General features: G+C 42.1%; 1 protein-coding gene across 2 annotated transcripts in view; it reads right to left on the bottom strand.

The window, feature by feature from the left end:
- The window catches only part of trit1 (tRNA isopentenyltransferase 1), a 48856-nt gene that overhangs the window by 15782 nt on the left and 6642 nt on the right, over nt 1–26432 (bottom strand). Inside the window, exons 2-6 of one of the 2 annotated variants that reach the window (XM_085262564.1) lie at nt 8406–8546; nt 2635–2733; nt 2091–2248; nt 1433–1575; nt 1201–1312 (exon numbers count right to left, since the gene is read on the bottom strand). In XM_085262564.1, coding sequence (XP_085118690.1) covers nt 1201–1312; nt 1433–1575; nt 2091–2248; nt 2635–2733; nt 8406–8546 — 653 coding nt within the window. The remainder of the gene's footprint in view (nt 1–1200; nt 1313–1432; nt 1576–2090; nt 2249–2634; nt 2734–8405; nt 8547–26432) is intronic. The other variant, XM_085262565.1, reaches the window with a different exon arrangement.

The following is a 26432-nucleotide window of genomic DNA, read 5'->3' as shown; positions in this document are numbered from 1 at the left end:
TGATGTTTTTATAACTTGGCCAACTAGTATGCTAATTTTCTATCAGCTCTGACTTATAGCCCGGAGCTAGCCTGGAGCAAGCCATGAGCTACCTAGCTAATACTAGTGTTAGCTAATGATGCACAAGCTGTACTAAACAAAATGGTGAAAACTATGAAAGGCTTAAAAAAATGACAACTCTTAATTTTCAGTTTCATAATTTAATTTCCTTTTTCCCCTCCCAAAATTAACATCTCAATTGATTTAACAGTGCTAGCTGCAAGCTAACTTTTAATTTACAGTATACTGTAAACTAGCAACCCCTTGTAGTGTTGACTCCCATGCGCTACCATTTTACCATCTTTTCCAAATATGGTAACATATTTTGTTTTCTACCTCTTAACAAGCCTCAGCTAAAGTTAGCATCAAATGAACTTACACTGAAACCTAGCTAACCTGCGCTAATATTAACAGATCGCTCGAGAATTCTACACTCTACTCCACATTAATTTTTGTTTATCAGATGGAAATTATCTTCAGCATGCCTTAATTTATTCAGGGTTAATTCGGCATTGTTTCTGACAGAGAATGTTGTTTTAAGCTAATTTCAAGAAAACATATTTTTGTATAGGGCCAGTTGAGTTTAACTTATTGAAGATGGTTATTGAATTATGATGTCAATGAGAGCACATATCATTAATATAGTCATCTCAGGATTATGGACATCTGTAGCACTAGCTGTGGGAACAGAAGCCCCACCAATCTATAACTTTCTGTTTGTGAGAGGTAGCCAATCACAAAAGGGGAAAAGGGGGCAAGTGAGAAAGGAACCAATCCAAAGCTTGTATAAAAAAAGGATTATTTTGAGCTGTTAATCATAAAAATTCTTCTAGTACAATCCAAGAATACAATTATAGAGTTATCTTCAGCATGGAATTAAAATTCTTGGAGGCACTAAAGTAATTAGCAGAAAATACTAGACTCCCCTGGTAGCGTCAGACATAAATAGGCTTATCCCTTATTATTAATAATTACTGGACATTCTAGAATAATATTAGTCCCACAAGAACAGAAGTCTAAACACTGTGGGCTTTATCTAGAACAGCATATTTCTTTGACAGGAGAAAAAACAAACAAATAACCTAAAAAACCATCAGGATGAACAGGATCTGGTTGGTTGCGTTCATTCAGGTGAGCGGACACCTCACCTTATTTCCTTACCTGTTGTCCTGGATTTTCTGTCGATTGTATCGGATGTGGAAGTCTCTAAGCTCCTGTATCACTCCTGCAGACAACATATCTTCTACACGAGCATCCAGCCGCTTGTCTAGAGCTGAAGGACAGAAAGAAGTAGATATGACAAATGTAGCATGGAAATAAAGACACTTTCCACATTTCAAAGCTTGTTTTATTCCCCCACACAAAGAGCACATCTACAAGTCTCCCTCCTTACCCTCCATGTCAGCATGCAGCCAGAAGATGCAGGGGTCTTTGTACCTTAGCGGCCCCCCAAGACCATCACCGCCTTCCTGCCCCCTCTGCTCCTCCAGCAAGCGGCTATGTGGAATCCCCGTCTCTTTGTGGATTTGCAGACTCCTGTGTAAGTTTTAAGTTCAAATCAAACACTTGAAATCCACATGTACTATGAAGTTTTATTGAACTCCTTGTTTATAAGGCCTGGGAGGGTAAACTGAAATTACATAACAATCCGGTCAAATGAAGAATACAATTTAAAAGTGGTGAGAATGTTCATTATTGCTGCACCAGGGGCATATCCTTCAGAAAAATGAAGACATAAAACAAGAAAAAATACAAATAATTATGAAGAACAAACAATCTCTCAATCCTTTTCTCACCAGGATACTTTCAAAGTGAGCTTCAAAAACCAACACACCAAAACTCTCGACCTGTTGAGATTTAAATCGAAACCAAACTTGTGGCTGTGTGCTCAGGTTAAGAGGAAAAGATCATCCTTACCAGCTCATATTAAAGAACTGGGTAACTTAACCTGAGGCCAGAGTGCATGCTACACATCATGGAGCACAACACATGCCCCAACACAACATCCACATCACTAAAACTGACAGATTACCCTTCACCAGCTGTATCACCTGGCTATCTTGCGCTTGTCATTTGGGTGCAACATGGCAGCCATATCGGGGTCCACCTCGGCCAGTCGTTTATGCAACTCAGCTCCTCCCAGTTTCTCGAGCTCGAGCTTCCTGTTCGGAGACCCATCCCCTCCGTCCCCCGGCTCCTCGTTCTCCTGCTGCGAGACAAGTTGTATTTGCAAAACCTGCCCTCGAACACTGCCATTAAGCTCCTGCTTCCAAATCTTTAACACATTACAAGGTCCGTTTAGAGCGGTGCCTAGAGTCAGAAGTAATGTGCAATGAAAACAGAGATTAAGATGAGAAAAAGCACCCGTGGCAGTTTTATTAACAGTAAATGACTATGCAGCATGAAGAAATGAAACTAAAGTGAAATATTACATTATCTTCAAGCTGCGAAAGCTTAAGCACTCTGGCTTAATGTTGTTATCAAAAGTAAAATGGGTAAAGATAATAAGACATTTATACATTTAAGAGATTAACAGTACAAAAGACAGAAAGGACAGAGAGCGGTGTATTCAAGTTGAGCATCTATGACACTTACGCCAGTGTCCAACAGGACTTTCCACAGCAGAGACTCAATGTAATAGTTTGTTCCTCCAACAATGATTGGCAGTTTGTTCCTCTTGTGCATGTCATCTATGTTGGAATGTGTCAAGGAAGAAGTTTATCCCAGCGTATTTTGCATGGCTTAACAATTCCAGGACATTGTTGTGCATTCATGTACAATCTAAAGTAATTAAAAATATCATTATTGTTTAATTGAGGTAGAAAGAGTGAATACATCATATTCCTAATGAAAACTTTATGAACCAGTATTTCAGGAATTCTGGGTTTTCCCTTTATGCTACTGTTGAAGTTAACAGCATCAGTAGTATTTCAAAACACTCAAATATTATTGGACTTAATGGATGGATACATGAAATTTGTTTGTATTTTTATTTGTGCTGCCAAATATTAACGCGTTATCACAGATTACGCCATCATCACGATTAACGTGATTTAAAAAAATAATAATAATAACACAATTAACGCATCTGGAGTGCAGAATGGCTCAAAATCCCTGAAATGTTTCCGTCAACGCATTTCGGGCAGTTTGTCCAAGTAGAGTTACCTTCGAACATGCGCAAATGAGCAGTTGATCTGGTAGTGACGGGCAGCTGAACCAGTCAGCTCAATAGTAGACGTAATTACATATTAAAAGATTTCCAAAGGGAAGAAATTGAAAAAATAAGAACTGATTATATCACCTTCCCTATCCCTTCTAAAGGGAAAGAAGTCCAATTTAAAATTTTGAATAAAATTTACCCGACAAATAGACTCCTTGGTGATAGATTCAAAATAGAAACTGGTAATTGTGTATTTTGTGAAACAGAAGAGGAGGATTTGGACAATCTATTCTTTTTGTGCAATTTCATACAAATATTTTGGTTGGATTTTCATACCTGGCTTTATTCCAGTGGGATTCAAATTACCCCATTTACCTTAAATATGATAATGTTTGGAGTGTTTTTGAAAGAAAAGAAAGCTAATTATGGTGTTAATGTGTTATTAATCTTGTGCAAGCAATTTATAAATAAATGTCGTTTTTTTAAGACCAAACCAACGCTAGCGTACTGGAAAAATGACTTAAACCTGTTGGTTAAATCTTTGACTTTAGTTAAAAAGAAAAAGGCTGCTTTTTTTGTTTTCTTTGTGGAAGATTTTGATTTAGTGAGTTAATATTCTGTTAAATTAAGTGACCCCATCTTTATATTTTCTTTTCACTATGTATGAAAGTTGCTAATATGTAAGGAATGTTTATTCTCTAAATGTGTAATATATGGTGCATTTTGTCTGTATGTTAATTTTACTAATAAAAAAAAAAAAAAAAAAAAAAAAAAGTCAGCTCAATAGACTATGTGCACGTTAGCATATGCTACTTCCGGTGCGGAAACTCCTGTGGGGAGCTTTGTTTCCGGTGTCCTATTCGCGCCTGGTTTACGGTCCAAAACAAGTTTAGCAAATGAATGAATCAAGCGGCGATTTACATTTCTATAGATGTCTTGGGCATTTACCCAATATATCTGTAAATGATGTTCATCGACTTGTCGATATTTTTTCCCCCGCACCTCCGAGCAAAAGAGAAAAGGGATTCAAATGTTATATTTCTCAGTATCTGTAAACAGCTGTCCCTCGTTTATTGTGGGTGTTATGTTCTAAAAATAACCAGCGATAGGTGAAATCAAGTAGCCAATTTTATTTTTTGACGGTGCAAAACGTTTCGTGGACATCGTGGACATACAGCACTGCACTTCAGAGTCACACTGCTAGTGATCGATGCAGCGATTCTGTACTGTACAGGAGAGACGTCACGGAGGAGATCGTCTGCAGCGATCAGGACACAGGACACAGGACACCATGTGACATAAAAAAAAAAAAAAGCATGCAAACTTGCACTAAAAAAAAAACCGCGAAACAGCGAGGTGAAAGGTGAACCGCATTATAGCGAGGGACCACTGTAATTTTGAAGGTAAGTCACAACATACCCTTCGTAAATACTAATGTATAGAAACCCTTACCAGCAATGATTCATTTTTTGTGTGGCTTTTTTTCACGGTTTGTTAACATGTTGTGTAGGTGTGTACTTGACTAGCTGATATCGACTTAACGGGAAACATCTGGTTTGACTATTCTTCACCTGTAGTTTGAATGCTGAACATTTGCCTGTTTAAATCATAAGACCAGTCACTATACAGAGATGTGCTTCTGAATGTGGACGATGTGTCTTCTGCTGCAGTGATGCAGTTCTGCTTGTGTTGAGTGACGTAATCAACTGATCGATCTAAACTCTTTAAACGTCAAAATTGATCATTAGATTTTTTTCATGACACAACAGCAGTGAGTGTTCCCACCTTCTGCTCTTTGTAACTTAACGCGATCTTTCTGTTTTCGAGTTTTGGACATGATTTTGGAGTAAATCTTCGCAGTAGCGATTGACTGCAAAGTAAAGCTACCGGAAATGCACAACCCCACATCCGGTCTCAAACCAGGAAATTAGCATTTTCTCGTGCACAGGGTCTGGTAGATGATAAACGCACACTGGCCCCCTCGATGGGAAATTTGAGTATTAACAGACTAACAAGACGGAACAGTCGACCGACATAAAGTATTATGCACATTGTGCAAGAAGGAATTTTCTTTTTACCGAACACTTCCAGCTTAAAATATCACATTAACGCGAAGCACACGTTAGTCGGGGATGCTGCTAGCACTTTGGCTAACGTGTCACCCAGCTTGCGACAAACCACTCACGGAGCTTTGGGGGCTCATTAGTCTACCTCGGACATATTGACTGACACAGTTACCAAGTGGATTGCACCAAACTGCAGACCTGTTAATGTAGTTGAGAACACGAGCTTTACATAGATTTGGTTCCTTGTTTCAAGGACATGAAGTGCCTCTCCAAGAGTGACGGAGAGAGAGGATAAATGTCTACAGAGTTTTTTGTTAACATATTTATTGAAAATCTTGAACATTCATGTTAAGTGCGTATATTTTCCCTTTTTTCTCCAGTCTGTTTGCTCATGCAAAATGATTAATGTAGAATAAAAATGAATGATATTTAATCGTGATTAATCAAAATTAATCCACAGTAACCCTGTGATGAATTTGATTAAACATTTTAATTGTTTGAGAGCACTAATATATATTATATATTAGTGAATACTTAAACTTTCTAAAAAGTTGTATTTCAGAGGAGAGAACCTGTGCTAAAAGACTGAAGAAAACTATTGAAATTCTCTTTGAATTTAAGCATACATCCTCTGTGTTGTTTCTGCATTTACTTCATTATATTGCATAAATGTCAGTTACAAGCTTAAATATAAAGTTGAAAAAATTTAATTGCAGTCAGGCTATTGATCAAATAATTGCGATTAATTACAGAAAATTGTGCGATAGTAGTTAATTTTTTTTAATCTATTGACAGCACTGATTTTTATGGTTAATATTGACAACAAATCTGAATAAAAACCTGACTTGTATCTATGTTGCTATTTTGACTCTGAACATTTGTAGCCATTATTCAGAGGAGGTTTATGTGAGAATCAAACAATCTGGTGTCTTAGCTCAACACAAAATACTCTTAAATCAGCCAGCTCCTGAGTACAAAGGTCGTGCCCAATTTGATGTCCAATTGCCCCCATGAAGGAACAGTGCAGGTAATAGTCCAGTAAATTCAGAGAAAGCAACTGGGCTCAGGTTTCCTGTCTCCTGCACGCTCCAGGCCTGGACGATTCTCCTGACATCTGGAGTGTGAAATCTGGCTATGTCAGCTTTAAACTTCTTGTACTGTGTCATTTGAATAAATGTCCTCAGCCTAAAGATGTGGAGCTTTCCAATAAGGAAAAAAAAAAAGAGCAAAAAATATGGTTATGTCTCGGAAAGAATTTAAAATCTGTGTTGCAGAACTTTGATTCTGGTCTTTCTTACCCCAGTAGGCCTCTCATGTCATGACCCATTACACCTCCTGACCCCCGGCTTAAGACTATTTATGGTCTGCCGAATGTATTTCAGACTGTTGTGGAGAAAATATAAGCAATAGAAATGCTTCCACCTGGGCAACCTGAAACTTTTGAAAGACCAAAAAGTAGACAGCTTTGAAACAAATGTCAGAGGTGTAAACTTAATATTAGCAATTTAGTTCAGCTTAATCAGAATTATAGTGTCTCCTTTAATTTCCACCACTTGGGCAACAAAAGGCTGGAGGAATACTTTGGAACGTAAGAGGTTAATTGGCAACAGGTCCATAACATGATTGGGTGTAAAATGACTGTTTTAGAGAGGCAGAAGTAACAAGATTATTTACAAATTGTGGAATAATTTCAGAATAATAATCCTCAATGTAAAATTGTGACATTGTATATCTCATTTACCTTGCACAAAATCATCAAAACATTATGAAAATCTGGAGAAGTCTCTGTGAGCAAGGGTCAAGGCCAAACTAACTAAATAAATAAATACATTGGATGCCTGTGATCTGCAGGCCTTCAGGTGATGCTGCGTAAAAAAATCGGCATGAATCTGTCCTGGAAATCACTGCATAGGCTCAGTGACTCACTGTCACTGTGAACACAGCTCACTGTGCTATCCACAACTGCAGGTTAAAGCTCCATCGTGCAAAGAAGAAACCGCATGTGAACATGATCCTGCACCATCATCATCTTCTTTGGGGCAAAGCTTGTTTAAAATGGACTGAGGCGAAGAGGATCATTGCATTCTGTTTTTATTTAAATTCGTCCCACCTCTTTTGTAATTGTAATTGTAAAATAGAAAAGCATAACAGGTCCCCTTTCAAAAAAACCTGCAGGTCACACAGACAGAGCCTGTGTGCCACACCTTATTCCTTCTCCCTCTTTTTCTGTCGCATCTTCTCTCATCTTGCACCTTGCCTTCTCTCCCCTCCTCCCTCCCTCTGGTCGCCTACTTTCTCCACTCTGGGATGATTAAATAAATACCCGACCAAACAAGATAAAGGCCCATCAGCCATCGTCACTCATCACTTGCAGAGGAGTGAGGGCGACTGCCGGCAAACAGCGAGGAAAATTAAGGGAGGAGAAAACAGAAAGAGGGATGGAAAACTGAGCAAACAGAGCCACAGAGGAGGAGGTCCAGAAGGAGAGAGTTTATGTGAACGGCATGTAGAGAGAAGGCTTGATGGCTGATGAAGAGTCATTACACCCATTAGGCGTCTTAACCATCTTGCACACTCCTTCCTCTTTTTCCTGATTTTCAGTTAAAATCCTCCAGCTCTACTAATCTGTATTCATCTCTTCCCGTTTCTCCCTCTTTCCCACCAGCAGGCTCGCGGTGCACTGAGCCTATTCTTGGAGCTACCGCATCCCCTCGCTGCGCTGGTGAGGGTGAGAGAGAGAAAAGCGAGTGTCTGTGTGTGTGCGTGCACCCCATCCTGATCTATTAATACCCTCTCTCTAGTTATCGCCTCCTCTCTCCACATCTGTGTGACGGCCAGTGTCTGCAGGAGGGTGTGACTGCCCAGACCGTGTGTAGATTTACCACAGAGACTCCTCTATAAATACAGTCTCTAGAGATCTCTCGCTTTTCATCTTCACTGCAACATCTGCAGCAAGACACAATGACAAAACAAGGATGCGTGCACACTTACAAAAATCAATTACTAAGAGTGAAATCAGTTCTTTCTCTGCAGTTACTACCGGTACTTGATAATTGGGGTGGGGCATTGTTGTAACATGCGGTAAGAGGTGTTATGGAAAACACTGCTCCCATGCTTTCACATGGCTCCAAAAAGGATATCAGTGCCACCGCTTTGTTCCTGAAGTCTACCACCGTGTAGGTGCTCACTAATGGGTCCACAAAGCCGATCATGTGATGTGTGCATTGGTTGCGCTCCTCAGCTGTCACCTTATTAGTGACAATGTCCAGGCCCTGGTACACCTGAAGGCACACAAAGAAAGGAATCAACAGGCAGGAAAAACTACCACATAAAATAAAAATATAAATAATTAGCCATTACAAAAACCATTACAGGAGCTATTACAGGATAATTCAAAAGGGGAAGTTAAAATTCCTGGAAGATAATTAGTACTGCAACATAATTAGCATGATTGAGGTTTCTTGTTTAGCGTCATGTGCACATTGCTCATGCACATACAACCACCGGTCTTGAGGGAAAAATGTGTGTTCCCTGACCAGTTGGCTGGTGGTTGCTGGAGGTTCTTAGGTGAAATAGGCTGTACCAAAAACCTCCTTGCGATAGCTTTAGTTACTATCAGACTGCTGCGATCACCTGCAGTTTGCATGGAAGACACCAACATCTCCACAAACACTGACTACTAACCTACCCTCAGTAAAGCTTGAAAAAGTGCAACACAAACTGGAAACTGAGAATGCAGCCAAAGTCATTCAAAAGGAACAACCTTGTACTCTGAAGGGAACAGTCTCCGTTTGCAGACAAGTAATCCCCCATGGAAACTACGATCAAATAGGGTAATCTGCCTGCGACCAAAACAAAGCACTGTATACCAGCAGTCCCCAACCCCCGGGCCATGGACCGGTACCAGTCAATGAGTCATTTGGTACTGGGCCACGAGAGTTGAGGCTCGGGTGTGAAATGTAGGGTTTACGGGGTTTTATCTGTTTATATCATTATTTTTTATTGTTTTTATCGTTAACTCTGTTTCTCTGGGTCTTTTCGTGCGTTATGGTAAATGGTAAATGGCCTGTATTTATATAGCGCTTTACTAGTGCCTAAGGACCCCAAAGCGCTTTACACATCCAGTCATCCACCCATTCACACACACATTCACACACTGGTGATGGCAAGCTACATTGTAGCCACAGCCGCCCTGGGGCGCACTGACAGAGACGAGGCTGCCGGACACTGGCGCCACCGGGCCCTCTGACCACCACCAGTAGGCAACGGGTGAAGTGTCTTGCCCAAGGACACAACGACCGAGACTGTCCAAGCCAGGGCTCGAACCAGCAACCTTCCGATTACAAGGCGAACTCCCAACTCTTGAGCCACGATTGCCCCTATGAATAAAGCTTCTTTTTTTGGGTACCGGTACTGGTTTTATTTTGTTGTATTTATCAGCGACACCCTAAAGGCCGGTCTGTGAAAATATTGTTGGACATAAACTGGTCCGTGGTGCAAAAAAAGGTTGGGGACCGCTGCTGTAAACCACTTTGCTACCAAGTTTGCTTTCATTGTTGGAGACAACGACTCTATAAAAAGACAAACTTTTCTACATTCATTAGATAGAAAACATACTTTTGTTCTTCATGAAGGTACCCATTTCAGATACTTGCTGTCTAGCTAAGTTACAGCTAGCCAGCTGACAGCATCCTTGTTGAGCAATAAATGTAACTCTGATTTTATATCTGACCTAGTGCAAAAAAGACATTTGAGGGTAGCTTGGGGTGAAAGACTATTTTTGAATATGGTCGAATAGTTTCACGTAATTACAGAGTAGTATTATGTTTAAAAACCCTAGGTAATAACTCCTAATGCTAAGAAATTGCTTGATAACCAATGCAGCAACTAGCTGGCTAACTTTAGCCTGCTTGCCCGCTGACATAATTAGCAAAATAGTACATGACGCATAAGTGTTTGGTGGGGGGGGTCTTCTCCTAATTTGGAGTTTGTGTTATGGTCTGCATTGGGTACCAGTTGGTAATTAGTGGACTCCATTTCAAAGCTAACATTTGCTAGCATTGGTCACAGCTGACTTAAGGAGCAGGAGAAAGGCAATGAGGCAAAGCACTGAAAAGCACCACATCACCACAGCCAAAGTCTCTCCCACAGAAATTAGTCCACAGGGTGTCAGAAGTCACAGTGAGAGTCTGGAAAGGTTTCTCTTTTTTTTAAAGTTACTTTACAATCTAGTCAGACATTTACAATAAAAGGGTGTGTTATGTAAAAGTTACATAGAGCATGCTGAAAACAGTATTTCAGGCTATATTATGTGCTGTAAGACCGCATGTTTATTGAATGTTCTCAATCTGAGAAATTATAAAACCCAGGGCAACACAGCAAAAATAGCTTCTATAAAACAAATAGGGTCGGGGATTGAAATCTGGGCTAGTATGAGACTGTGCGTGTGTCTTTCAATGTCAGAAGCTGGTCACAGAGCTATTAAGGGAAAGGAAGGATGAGTGCTGTCCGTCTTCCATGTCAAATTGCTCTGGCCATCCCTGCAAATTATGACACGCATCTCCCGTCAGCTTTACATCACCCAGCGATGGAGCTCCCTCTTGGAATGTGACAGCTGGGTGTCACACAGTTGTCCGTCATGATTTTCACACTCGAACAGAGTTGAGAGTTTTAGAAAGGGATATCTTGGGATACAGAGCACATTTCTTGCTAGGCTTCTCTTGTTAGAAGCTGTGTTCAGCCTTTTAAACTTCAAAGTCGTTTTCTCCAGCATTAAAATGTCTGAGATGATCACACACATCAAAAGCTGATACGCTCCCTTTCGGTGTTCATGTGCACTCCATCTGCAGTTACTTTTTACATGAACTGAGATGTTTTTAATTTGCACTGAATATGTTCACCTTCACATATGTTTGTACAAACCAATTATTTCCCCCCATTTCCAATTACAGTTCAGTTACAGAAGTCATTTGATGACATAATATCTAATATTTTCTGGATCACAGAATAAGGAAACAAAGAAACTTGAATTCATCCATTGCACAAGTGGGAGGGAAATTGGAGTGTATCATTAAGCTCGGTAATAATCAGACACAAAAAAGAGACAAAAGATCAAGAGATCATTACAACCGGATCAAGTCATAAAATGCCCTGAAAGAAAAGTAACTCATGATATTTATCGTTCAGCAGAGTTGGAGCTCCTGAATGATGCAGTTTGGTTTGCTGTTCGTTAGAGAGTTGTCAGGTCTAATAGTATTTAACATTTTAAAGTTTTCTTGGAGAATTACTTTAAGTGAAGGAAATTTGTCCTGTCCTGGCTGACTGTGCTGCAAGCCCAGACACGGTTAAAAATGTCATTTTAATGGGTTTTCAATTGAGCTAATGTCCATTTAGGTTCTCAGTCATCTAGGTCATGGTAGTCTGAGTCCTTGAAAAGAGCAACCTTCAGGTTAGAGAAGATGTTTAACCTCTTATTATCCAAGGAGTTTCTTAAGCTCCAAAACAACTGATGGAACCTGAAGTCCCAGGTACTTAACCCCTAGTGTGGTTGTCTCCTTGGAGGTCGTCCTGGGGGCCAAGGTGTTAAACGCTAACGCTGCCCAACCTCACCATCACACACCCCACCATTATCTTCATGCACCTGGAAAGGAATCTCAAGACTGCGCTATAGGTGGGTGATAGCTGGTGCTCGACAATCTGTGTTGAATGATGGTCATTCACAGTGGGCGTACATGACCTCCTTTACGCTTGAGTAGAATTACGGGGAAGGCATTCGGCATCTACCTGCAGCGAGTATTTGTTGTCAGATTGGGGCAGTGGCAAAAACATCTGACAACCGGTCTAGCTTACAAACAGCTAAAGTTAAACCGAATGTCAAAAACAATAAAGCGTCTACTGCGGCCACTGTTTTTGCTTTTCATTTTTGATATTTGATGATTTTTTTAATGCTTCTCTGGTCCCCGATGAATGCCGCTGGCGCGCCCCTTCTTTATTACGACCTACTTATCACACAACCAGCATTCAACCAATGCATAGGCCATCTGCATCCAACAACATGTGGTTGGAATTTTGGACGACTACACGGTAGCACGTTTGTGGAGGGTGAAAACCCCCTTTCTGCACGCTGTCCCAACAAAAACCTGAACGCAGATGGACCACAAATTGCATTCAGGAGTGCTTGGTGGGACAAAGAGTACTCCTTGACTGCCACTGGAAGGTAAACTTGGGGTGATCAGGGCAGATATTCCCTCTAAAGCAGAGGGGAAAGAGAAGAAAAAGAATAAAGAATGCATAGGCTGGTGTATGGATGATTGATGAACTCTTGAAAGATACATTGACTTTTCACATAAGTTTCCACATACTTCTGAGCTGTCTCATCTTTTCTTCTCTTTTCTCTTTTTCTTACTACTCCGACTCGTTCAACAGCGAATCTTTGGTTTTGTAACGTTCATCATTTTTCACGGCAGGAAAAAACTGCTCCCAAGTGAACGTAAAGAGTGACTTTATCCATTTGTCCATTCATGCTAAACAAATAACACTTGTGTGTCCATTTGGGAGGGTGCTTTAGTCTTAATAGCTGGCTGTCTGCTTTGATTAAAGGCTGCATTTTCCTATGCTGAAATACTGAATAATAGTGTGTTTCACCAAGATTTTATTTATATATTTTTTTTTGAACTCAGCCTTCTGGTTTTATGTGGACAGGATTTAGGTCCACTGGTAATTTTTGACTTGAAAGGGTTTCACAAAGTTTTCCTGGCATCTTCAGGGGGATTCACTTTCTGAGCTACAATCACATACTCTGAATGGATGACAGTAGACTACACACAGATGCTGTGCAGAACGTGGCCTCAGGGCTGTATTTATATGATAAAGTGGTGATGGCGTGTGGGAGGAATGATATTAGCCACCACTGCCTCTGTCTTACGTGAAAGCTTGTTTGCCATATATGTACTGTTCATCATCAGCAGACATATACACCACTACTGGTATACCAACGTGTGGCAACGTAAAGGCAAAGCCAACTCTGAGTATCTGAACATCTCCAATGTGTGTTAGGCAACCACATCTTAAAGTCTTTGGAAATCTGCTATAGGGTCGGAATACCATTTTTCCCCAAAGCTATTCCAATATTATAATAATAATAATAATAATAATAATGGATTGGATTTATATAGCGCTTTTCAAGGCACCCAAAGCGCTTTACAATACCACTATTCATTCACTCTCACAATCACACACTGGTGGAGGCAGCTACAGTTGTAGCCACAGCTGCTCTGGGGCAGACTGACAGAAGCGAGGCTGCCATATCGCGCCATCGGCCCCTCTGGCCAACACCAGTACGACGACCAGGACAGAGAGCCCAGGGATCGAACCGGCGACCTTCCGGTTACAGATGCGATTCCCAACCCCCCTGAGCCACGGTCGCCCCAAATACATATTAGCCGTTTTCCGATGTATCAGTGTCTGGATTTATAACAACCGATAAACCAAAATTTAAAAAGTAAAGAAGAGATGGGAGAAACACCCCCAATCCAAGTTTTGAGTGTTGGCACACCACAGTTTGCCCACCAGAGGGAACCAAGCAAGAATCAGGCAAAGTGTAAACAAGTTAAAAAAAACAAAAAACCCTACACATTACAAATGTTCTCGAGTTCTTGTAACTGGACACACTCATTAAATAAGGTAGAAATAAAGAAGTGAAACAACTACATTCTAACTTCCTTACCTTTGCAATTTTTAGAGTTTTGGGGCTGTTTCTGTTTCCATTTAACTGCATCTGTAAGCTGTATTCATGAGCGTGTCTCAATAACTAGCTTATTGCATGATGCTGCTTCCAATCGTTCTGCATTAATTTGGGGTAAAATATTCCAAATCTACTCGTCTTATATTGTGATTTTCACCCAGTCAGATTAAGCTCAGAATGATTAAGTCAGCACAAACCAAAGATTGCTGTTTTGTAATATCTCAAAGTTGTTTTTCTTTTTAGGAAGTATTTTGTGGTGCACGCCTTGCCCACATCCTCTTGAAACCTGCCTGACATTGCTACTAAGCATCTTTTTGTATTCCTGTAGCATTCAAAGTCAGCAACAAAATACAACTGTTTATAATTTGACATACACTACACGTGTTAATCAATAGAGCTGTGCAGGCTATTGATCAAATCCTCTGTCAGAGCCTGTGTGGATTGCGTGTACCTCTCAAAATGTTCTTCATCCAAAAGAGGGGAGCAGTGCAGGGCAGAACAACCAAGGCAGATAAATTATTTACGGCTTCTCTGCACGACACCACCCTCAGCCAAGCGAGAGTTGGATGCAAGAACGGATGGAAGGATGGATGGATAGATGGATGAAGGATATGAAGAGCAAATCAAGGAGGATGAAGATTTAAAGGGGTTTCTCTTTTTTTTGGAAGGACAACAGCTTTAGAGAGATGAAAGGAGATGAACGGGCAGAAGAGGAGACAGAACAGCGCTGTGTACTTGTTACAGAGAACAGGATGCTCCCTCACAAATTTGCACACATTATCTACCAGCAGCCTTCCTGCTCTGTCTCTGACAGACACTCTCACACAGATTGTACCGAGAGGAGACAGGATGATGGTTAGAAGGATGGCAGCATGAATGGTGAAAGAAAGACCGATAGATGCTCAGAGAGACAGCTGGTATTTCTCTGTGTGTATAGTAGATAGAATTATAGAGAAAGACATACAGGGATGGCTGTGTGTCTCATTTTGAGCCACCCCACCTAGCATATTAACACAACTTTGTTAGTCACATGGTGAAAAAACCAAAGACAACTTTGAAACAGCTCTGTATGGTCAATTTAGCATCCCCCCCTGCTTTAACTAACATCACAATACAATACAAAGTTTAATTTATTTTATCAACTTTTATTCTGACGATGCTGTCTGTGTTGAGCGCTCAGTGGATCTGTGTTCGACTACTCCGCCTAGGCTGCACTGTGAGCGCAGATCCACTGAGCGCAGCACAAGCTAGCAAGACAGAAGTTAAGCTCGTTGCAACATGGCAAATTGAACCTCCCCCACCCTCATTCAGATCTGGCCTTTGGAACTATTTTGGTCTTCATGTGAAGTATGACCCTGAAGGTAAGCGCGTCATGGACAAAGGTAAAACAGTATGTTGGATGTGCCACGCAATGCTCAATTACATGGGTGGGAACTACTGCGTTAGCGCAGTTAGCTCGTTAACGTGTTGGCCGTCCAGCCCCACGCACGGGGCAATCGGCGGTAGCTCGTTAACGGAGATTTGCCGTGTTGTGGCATTAACGTCATTTCAGATTAACGCTGACAGCACTAGTGGGAACAAAATGAATATGACTGCACATTGCCAACATCGTCCTAGTGCAAAGACAAGTGGAAGCAGACAAAAACAACAAGCATGCATGCTACAAACTTTACCCGAGTCATTTAGACAGCCGTTAGCACATGATTCTCCTTATGGGGACCTGATATGTTTAATATGCTGCTGAGAATATAGCCCAGAAGAAGCGTATAGTATAGCTTTTATTTTGGAAAGAGCCATTTCTCTGTAATAAACTCTCTTTTCCAAAGATGAGTGATTTCTCGATCAGATAGATTTATTTTTTTATTACTTTGTTTCAGCAACACTAAATTTAAAAACTGTACTTTTGAGTTAAAATATATATTTATAATTTTAATAAATGACAAATTAAAAAAGCATGAACATTTTTTGTATCGAAAAAATATCGAGCTGTGACACCAAAGTATCGAACCGAACCAAACCGTGAATTTTGTGTATCGTTGCACCCCTAATAAATAAATATATATATATATATATATATATTCATATATATGTATGTATGAAGTGAGTTTGTGCCATTCATTCATTCAAAAGCAGGTGATGATTCTAATTTCGCCTTAAAGAGGACAAAGACACCCAGAGAGCAAGAGCTGGCAGACGTGTAGAAGTGTAAACAAGAAAAAAGAGAAAAGAACTGCTTGAATGGAAGATATGAACAGAAGGAAAAACAATTTGAGGGGGAGCTGCAAATGAGAGGAAATAAAATCAGAAATAAATTAAGACTTCCAGTCGAGGCGGTGGAAATGAACTACAAATTGGAGCGATGCTCAAGCTCAGAGTCATAAAGGAATCAAAGATAAAAATCAACACGCCTAATCGTGTTTACACGTCTTCTGGAGGAAACTGGAAGAAGATGTCACAATAAAATTGAGATTGGGTGACTAGCACAATCGGGCGCCTTCTTTAAGAAAGCATCTGAAATGATGTGGGGAGAAAAAAAAATTCCTTTCTCAGCTGGCTTGGAGAGAGAAAAGAAGAGGCCGCTGTTAGAGAAACAAAAGGCTGACAAAAGGTAAAGGATAGATTTGAGGTGAGCAAATTGTTTGCCTGCAGCTAATGCTGGTCACATCTCACACCAGCTGAAGACCACACCAGAAAATCCTCTTTGGAGTTTTAAACTGAAGTCCAGCATCTTCATAGAAACGACCACATGCACACTTTACAGCTACTTATAAAGAGACCACTGTGATTTTTACTCCAAACCATCCCAGTGTTAGATCACCCCGCACACACTGTAAAGGGCATTTTCTGAGAAGTTGCTGATGAAATGTTTCACATATTGCACTCCTCACTTTCAGCTTTTTCCAATTTCAGATGTCATAATTCACGCTGATGCACTTCAATGGAAACCCAGCTAATGTGGGTTCAGCTGCCTACTCCTTCCTGCCTCGATTTTAAATGGATGTGAGCATGTGGCTTGTGTGTGAGTAGGACAGGGGAGTGTGTGTGCGAGCTTGTATGTGAGACAATGAGCTCAGTGTTTGAGCTCTGCGGAGCCTGCAGCCGGACTGCCTGGCCAACCTTATGCCCTGCACGAGACAGCTGTTCCTCTGCCACATAAAGGCAAAGGGGAGGCGCACGGGCAAATGAAAGAGGGCAAAAAGAAAACAGAGAAGGGTGAGGAAAGAATAAAGAAACACACACACAATCACTCGGTGAGACACAAAATAAGACACACAAAGAGCAAGAAAAGGGTGAAGGGAAATGAAACAGACCTTTCAAACTACTGTTGGACCAATGTAATGACTGTAAAGTATTGGCATTTCAATAATGTGCTCTCAGAATTTCACTCTGTAATGATAGCTGCCGGAAAAATGAAAATACAGACATTTTCCAAATTTCCCGGGAACGCACAACTCGGATCCACTGAATTTGTTTCTGTGGCAGGAATTAATCTAAATTAGATGAGTCCATTTAGGAGCAAATGATGGATAAAGCTCATCTTGGTAGTTAAAAGTCTAATTTTCACTGTGCAGCATGGCCCGACTCCGCTCACTCTTTTTCTCTTTTTTTTGGAAGCACCTCACTTAAAGTTTGAGGCAAGCATAAAACAATACTAAAAAAGCTTACATGAAAACACTCCAGACTGCTGACTGGCAAGTGAGAGCAATCAAAAAGCAATGTGCAGCACTGGACATCAAACCCTGCTTCTGTAATTATTCATAAATATAAAGAATTGATCCATTTAAATACTCAGGATTGAGCCCCAGTTTGTGGAAGCTGTCATGTTGCCTGCTGTATTGAATACAGTGGCCGAGATGAACATCACTGTTCCACCAATCATGTTTTATGTAGAGAGTGGCCACAGACAAAGTATGTCACAAAGGCATGACATACTATGTATGACACACTATGTACCACCATGGTACAAATTTGTATCTGCAGCTTCACATTCTGGATATGAAAGATAATAGCTATGTTTTATTATCTTTCACCAAAGAAGTGAAAACCTGAGAGAGCACAACCAGCATCTGGATAAAACGTCATCCTCTTCCTCCTCATCTCAAACCTCATCTCCTGAAATGAAGTTAAGGCTCTAACAAATGGGCATGAACATCAAGATAATGTTGCACTTACATATTGTCAGCACATTAAACATGTGACCCTCCCGTCTCCTAACAACAGACAAGCGCTGAATAATCAACAAGAGCAGAGGATCATAAGCTAACATTATGCCAGTTAATGTTAGGCTTGACCTGTGGCATTCCATCACGAGAAGCTAAATACAGACATAAGTTAATGTACCAAAGTAAATCGGTCTCTCTCCTTTCCTTCTTGTGGCCACAATCTGATTTGTTGCTGAAAGCTACGCTTACTTTTTGCTTATAGGATGCTGTAGCTGTCTCTGTTATAAAGGCATGTCCATCTCCCACTAACAATGACTGGAGCTGCGCAAGTTGAGAGGCCCGCGGCTTTTATCTGGTGAATGCGAGCCACAGATACAGAAAATGTATACTCCACAAAGCAAAAGCATATGAATCACACCTTAAATTACTATCTGATGATGTGCCAATCACAGCTGTTCCATACAACCCGCTGCTTAAAATTTCCCGGATGTAGTCTCAATGTAAAAAATTCCTTTAAAAGCCAGACATACCAGAGATAACAGACCATAAAATTCAAAAGCCTGACGCAGTAGAGGGCAAAGAGCTCGTCACTCAAATCATCATCATTCCCTGTATTAGATTAGATAGAACTTTATTAATCCCTCGGGTGGGTTCCTCTGGGAAATTCGATTTCCAAAAAAGCACAGCACCGACAGAAGTTACAGAGTTACAGAATATTATATATATATATATATATATATATATATATATATATATATATATATATATATATATATATATATATATATAAATACAAGTGAATGAATTGCACATTTCAAGTATTGAGGTCTATTGCACTGTTGACTATTTACAAAAGTATTGCACAAAAGGTATTGTACAGTGAGGTGAAGAGGCACTACAGCTTAGTTGTTCCCCCCTCCTTTGTCCTCCTGTTTCCCCTCCCTCTCCCCTCCAGAGAGGAGTTAAACAGTCTGATGGCGTGTGGGACAAAGGAGTTTTTAAGTCTGTTAGTTCTTGTCTTTGGGAGAAGCAACCTGTCACTGAACAGACTCTTCTGGTTGTTAATGGCCGTGTGCAGAGGATGCCTGGCATTGTCCATAATGTCCATCAGTTTCTTTAATGTCCTTTTCTCTGCCACTGTCACAAGAGTGTCCAGCTTCATGCCGACCACAGAGCTAGCCCTCCTGATCAGTTTTTCCAGCCTGGATGAGTCCTTCTTTGCTGTGCTGCTCCCCCAGCACACCACAGCATAGAAAAGTACTCCAGCAACCACCGACTGGTAAAACATCCTCAGGAGCTTCCTGCAGATGTTAAAAGACCTCAGCCTCCTGAGGAAGTACAGTCGGCTTTGGGCTTTTTTATACAGGTGCTCTGTGTTGCATGACCAGTCCAGTTTATTGTCCACCCACAGCCCGAGGTACTTGTACTTGTTGACCACCTCCACCTCCTCCCCCTCTATCTGAACCGGCAGTGGACCTGCTCTAGACCTCCCGAAGTCCACAACCAGTTCCTTAGTCTTTGAGGTGTTGAGTTGCAGGTGGTTTGTGTGACTCCATGCGACAAAGTTCCTCACCAGACTTCTGTACTCCTCTTCCTGATCATCCCAGATACACCCCATGATGGCTGTGTCGTCTGCAAACTTCTGAATGTGGCATAATTCAGAGTTGTAGCAAAAGTCAGAGGTGTACAGGGTGAAGAGAAGAGGGGACAGCACAGTTCCCTGTGGTGCTCCTGTGCTGCTGACCACTGTGTCAGACGTGATGTCCTTCAGCCTGACGTACTGTGGTCTGTCGGTGAGGTAGTCGGAGATCCAAGCGACCAGGCAGGGGTCCACCTCCATCCTGTTCAGTTTTTCCTGAAGCATACAGGGCCGGATGGTATTAAAGGCACTGGAAAAGTCAAGAAACAGGATCCTGACCGTTCCTTTTCCCCCATCCAGGTGTGAGTGGGCTCTGTGTAGGAGGTACAGGATGGCATCCTCCACTCCGACACCCGCCTTGTATGCAAACTGTAGTGGGTCCTGGGCATGTTGTACCTGTGGTCGGAGGAGGTTGAGGAAGAGCCGCTCTAGAGTCTTCATAAGATGTGACGTCAGTGCCACCGGTCGGAAGTCATTCAGCTCATTGGGCCGGTTCTTTTTGGGGACCGGGACGATGCAGGATGTCTTCCATAGGGCGGGCACTCTCCCCAGTCGCAGACTGAGGTTGTGCTTTGGATGTGCTTTGGATTTATGGTAAATGCTGTTAATTGACAGCGCCATATGTGTGTGTCACAACTAAACTACCAAACTGCCTGAAAGACACCAATAATGCAATTTGTATGTTTTCATTTCCAATCCTAGTTGTGAGATGACACAAGCAGTTTTTAACCATGGCACTGTTTCTGCAACAATTTGCTGCCCGGTTCCAAATTTTCTGAACTATGTTGCTACCACTGAATTCAAAGCAAGCACATATTTTTCAAACAGCAGTCAAACTTCTCAGTTTAAACTTTTAATCTGTTATTTTCATCCCGTTTTCAATTAAACGGAAGCTTTAAGTAATAGAAGATGTATTTTATTCTGCACCTGGCTCCAAAACAAAGTAAAGTCCACTCAAAAAAAAACATGTCCAAGAACGGCTGAAGGAATATGACCAACATGCCCCACCCCACAACCCACAGGGTACTACCATGAGTCCAGATCTCTTCTAGGCACATTAAGGGGACCTGCACTACTGTGCAAGGTAGGCGTGGATTTTAATGTTGTGGCTGATTGGTGTAATCTCATAATCCTTAGGCTATAATTAAAGTTCGCAAAAGTCTAAATGACATTTAAGTGATGCACGTTCATGCTCATAGTCCCAGTGAGAGGCTAATAAATGTTACATTTTACGAAAAAAGAAAATGATAACTCGTCACATTAATACCATATGTTGCTTAAAAAAAAAAAAAAAAAACTATTGGACACCGTCTGATCAACACATGTTACTTAGTAACACACGAGTGTTTTTGCAAATCAAACGCAGATCTAATCTGTGTTTGTGCTGCAGTTTGTATTTCATGAGCTCCGATTTCAGCGAGCCCACGATGATGATTTAAATCACACTGCAGCGCTCAAACAGCAAAGCGACAGCGTGCTAAACATTTAATACTAAAATACCGAAAGCTTTGATCAAAAACCAACAGCGTGGTCAGAGGGAAGCTGTCGATAATGGCACGGTTCAGCCTCCCCGAGGCCGCGGCACATGCTCCGGCACATAGACTGTAAGCTCTGTCTCCAGGAATCCTTTCCTCGGTTACGCTCACAAATGAATACTGCCCATTCTCTTTCTACCCCTTCTTTCCTTCCTTCCCCTCAAGGCACCATCCTTCAACAATTTATCCCTCCATCTTCCTCTCCTCTGTCTCTCTGTGGGGAATGGCCCAGTAATGCCAGACTAATAAATCATTCATGGCGTAGCCCCACCGCCCCCTCTCTTCCTCTTCCTCCATCCTGCTATCCTCCTCTCCCATGCTGCCTGACTGTGCCTGACCGCATCACCACACCCGCAGACTGCAATTCACTTACACACACACAGAGACACACAAAATAGGAGTTTGTCAGTTTTGTGTTGTTTTTCTAGAGCTCTGCTACACTGGCTTAGATTACTTCTAAAGGTACATAATAAACTGGATGTGGGAGGAAGCATTGCCTAAGTTCCAATGCACACCGATCTGTCAAAGCCCAGACAGGTCACAGGCTCGGCAGACACACAGAGAGAGACACGCACAATGAGAGCGAAGGAGGGGGAGGAAGGGATGACTGCTTGAGAATTAGAGGGATATAAGAGTGTAGGATGTGTCTGATGTGTAGACAAGCACCATGCCTCTGTGCGTAGCATGCATGTGTAGCGTGTGTGTGAGTGTAACAAGCTCTGGCCGGTAATAAGCATAGCCTGTGAACGAGCAAGCTGCCTCACAGGAGTGAAATCACAGCGACACAACCATCACGTTCTAAATTTACAACTTAAAAAGGCAAATAAGCCCTTTGGTGTTTTTCACTACAAAAGACCCCCCCCCCTCCTCCTCCACTTTCATAGGAGTATAAGAGCCACGATGACACAAGGCAGCTTTCCCGCTGCTCGGGCCCATTTTTCGCATTCGGCAGCAGATGAGTAAGCCTGACAAATCATCCACCCATTCGCCGCTCATGCAGTCCTTAAGAGAAACACAGGGGCACCTTCTTTCAGACGCGAATAAAGCGAAGGGTCACAAGATATACGGCGCGCATGTGCACGACCTGTTGTAAATCGACCCCATCCCCACCCCTGCGAGGCACGCCTTTCACACAGTCCAGCGCTGTGCTTTTACGCTGTTCCTGGAGATGAATATGTTGTTAGTAAATCCATTCAACGTGCGACTGTGAGTAAGCGAGAAAAATCTGTTCACACAAACAAAAAACAATCTGATCTAATCTGAGCGGATGCAACCGCTGCTGACTGATCTTCATATTTACCCGTGTGCAGGGCTTGGCATTTAACTATTGCGTCATCTGTTCCATTTTGCTAGCGTGTGACGAAGAGCCGAAAGCCTTTCAAACAGGTCGGTCATTATAACTTTTGTTTCGTTTTTTTTTTTTTTTTTTTAATTGAGTGGAGTTCTTGGTCTCCTTGGCACAAAAAAGTGGGAAATAAACAAAAGCATGAGAAAATATCGCAAGATGTGCACAAACTTTGAATTTGAAGTATTAACAAAACTGTATTGCTGGTTTTGCATGTTTGTACTTAGGTGGTCTTCTTCTACTACTACCAATACTTCTGTCAGCTACTAGCTTCAGGGGCTGCTACAGCAGATCATCTGCCTCCATCGCGCCCTAACCCTACCATCTTCTTTTGGAACAACAACCATCCGCATGCCCTCATTCACTGCATCCATCCGGACTTCTGCTTCCTGAGTGGACAACTCTTAATACCCAACAAAGACAGCACTTAACTACAGCTTTATGACAACAACGAGCTGCTCTACCTGCCACCAGTCTTTTGAAACTGTCTTGACCTGTTTCCCTACTATCTGCATGTGTCTGCAAAAACAACACAACAGGCTCATACGTTTCTTAGTTTGGATCCTTGTTGGGTCTTTACAGACACGCTCATCCACAATTTTCCACTTATGTCTCAGATGTCTCTTAAAATTTGCTGATGTCCTGAAATTTTCTTGGGAAAACAAAATATCCCATGTGTTTGTTGTACAAGAAGCCCAAACTATCAGATATCACAAACCTGAATCACAACTGAAAATATGGGCAGTGGCAAATAAAGTGAGGGATCCACAGAGTACCTTTCAACAGTTTGTTATTAACAATAATGTCTTGCAAAGCACTGTCAGTAAGTAAGCGATGCCCTGACAAATCATCCTCTCTCTCAAGGTGATGCTTGATTAACAAATGTCCGTCTGTCGCAGCTCATCAAAAGCTCGTCTGAGCCAACCAAATTCTGCATCATGTCCAATCAGCGCGGCGGCAGTGCGTGAACACATCTCTCCTCTCTAGAGGGAAACGTCTGCACAGTCTGCCTTTTCACAATCTCATTCATACACCGAAGACTAGAGCAACATTATTACCTAAACTCTTACTCAGAGCACGACGCTGCCTGGATGTGTATTCGAAGGAATCAAGGGCAGTTGGCGACAATCTGCTACTCAACCATCTGTGGACGCCACTATTTACAAGGAGGCTGCTGTTAAGTTGGAACCAGTCAACCCCACAAAGGAACAAAGGCCTTCGGTTCAATCCCCTTAAACAGCTGTACACACAAACATCCACAAATCACAGAACAATGAGAACACACAAAACAATGAGATTCGAAAAACCTTGACAAAACATCAAACTGCAGGCTGCCTTTTTCAACTCAAACTGATGCCAGCTGAGTCCAAAAATTCTCAATGAAATCTGAGTTCAGGACTTAAATCTGGTCAAACGGTGCTTCGGATTTATTTGGGAGTCATCCCTCCCTCAAAGAGAATCTTTGTGTGACAGTTTTCCCCCATGACCACCTCCGTTAAGTCGCATCCTTCAGCAGCCTCCCGAGAATGTACAACTGATCAAAGATTTGCCGTTTGCGTCACCAGTAACAGCAGCCTGAGTGGATCTGTCACTCTGGCTGCTCATTTATGCATTTTTATTTTCCATTTTCCCCCAGTCAGAGAGAAGGACGCCATTCGTGACAAATTTACTAGTGAACAATCCGCTGTATTGAGAGTGTATCGTCTCAATGTGGGACGAGCTCCAGCTCCACTGCTTTGTACTGCAGCTACTGACGACTTCAGTTCTGGAGACTTGCTCCAACTGGAGGACATGCAAGTGGAACCAGACATAACATCAGCTGGGGAACTGGTTCATGTGTGGCTGAACAAAAGCTCACCTGGCACTGCAGAGAAGAATAAAGACTACCAGCCAGCACTGCATCACCATTTATTTATCACAAATTACCTGATAAATAAAGAATTTGCAGATAAAGGTTCTGTTATAAAGAGCTTTTTTTTTTTTTCAAATTTAATTTAGGAAACCATGTGTGCACACATACACATCCCCTTGCCACAGTGGATCAATGATCAAATTAAAACAGCCAAACTTAAGTCCCCCCCAAAGACCTTTTTAATTGAACCTTTACTTGAATCAAAGGTCAATGAAACCTGTAAATTGGAGAGAAAAGGAAAAGGAGAAAAATGGTACAATCTAATCTCTGCAACCAGTACAAGAAAAGGAATTACAGAAAATTAAACGCAAAAGGGCATCAAGTCCAGTTAAATTTAGCTAAAGATATGCTGTAATGCAACTACTAACCCAGTTCCGGAATAATCTAATAGTGAACATGTGCACCTGAGGTTCTCTCTCTGTGCACCATCAGGAGCTTTAAATAACTGCCTATTTAACACAGCTCAGACTTGCAGACACCCGGTGCGATGACAGGAACAATGAAGGCTGTGAAACTTAAAATCAGTTGTTCCAATTCCAAATGCTCTTACTGAAGGACCTCTGCTGGTCCCTGGACCCCACTTTGGGAACCGAGGGTTTACGCTGCTCGTCAGAGCCTCATTCAGTGACAGTACAGCGAGCCACTTGTGCGTTTGCCATGGATAGCATGTTCGTTTAATGAGTGAATAATATCCCCCTGCATGTCCAATGAACTGTGGGCTGGGGGCCGGGGCTGTGGTCGGGAGGGAAGGAGAGGGGGGGTGAAGGAACACAATAGGAGTGTTAGGGAGTGTGGGAACCGATTCTCCACGGGACAATAGGCACTTCCCAGTGGCCACAGCGTGCCCATTCACTCTCAGCTGCCGGGCCCGGCGTAGCACGGCGCTGAATATGCACCAGCTCAGCACAATGCTGCTTTCTCCCAAACAAGCCCAGACTGTTTCCTATCCCAAAGACAACACAGGCCAGCTCTAGCCTATACACAGCCCCATTCTCACATAAGCAGCCACTTTCTCACTCGCTCCGTGTCTGCGTGTCTCTCCGGCTTTCTCTCGCTGTCACACACACTGACAGGAGGCAACAAGGCCAGATACTGTAAGGAGGCTGCGGACGGGGCTGCCGTGCTGTAACTAGGCCACAATTTCTCTCCAACCAGGGCCGCTGGTTGCCGAGATATTCTGGGCTGAAATGTTATTAGTGTAACCCAGTTTGCCCAATACCAGGTGACTGCTGGAAGAGGCAACTCCCCACAGGGACAGACGCTCTCAAGGACAATGCACATCAAGAAGCAGGTAGACGGGGGTTGGGGAAGGAAGGTGATGGAAGATGTGATTAGTTACCAAATAAGAGAAAGCCCCGCAGGACACCGGCATCTGTGGATAGCTGGATTTTTTTTTCCCCCCTCTGTGCATTTCTGTTCTATAACATGAACCAGACTCAAACCAGCACCCAGCTTTCTCTGTGAGAAGTGAATGTGCCTTTCTGGTTGCTGTGGTAACAGAGCCTGGGAACCAAACGGCAGGGTGGGGCTGAGAGAGAGGTGAGGGGATGACACAAGTGTGAGAGATTTTAAATGTCACTGCTTTGACACAGAGACACGCACAAAGAGGCGTGCCTCCATCGCTGCAGAGAACATTGCACTCATTTACATTCATTTCCCTAAAACTGACACAGCCTGTAACCTCTACCTGACCCCTACCTCCACCAAACCTTTACTCTGCTTGAAGTTTAACAACTCGAGTGAACAGGTATATCTGTGTAGTATACAATGCTGTGATACTGACTGTATTAACCATGAAAGACACCAACAGAACAACAGTCTTAAAGCCAC

Source organism: Mchenga conophoros, linkage group LG22 (assembly GCF_057382185.1).
Source record: "Mchenga conophoros isolate Kocher_MC1m ecotype Shallow Benthic linkage group LG22, M_conophoros_male_GT1.1, whole genome shotgun sequence".
Lineage (NCBI taxonomy): Eukaryota > Metazoa > Chordata > Actinopteri > Cichliformes > Cichlidae > Mchenga > Mchenga conophoros.
The sequence above is the reverse complement of the archived record's forward strand: the minus strand, read 5'-3'. Positions and strand labels throughout refer to the sequence as shown.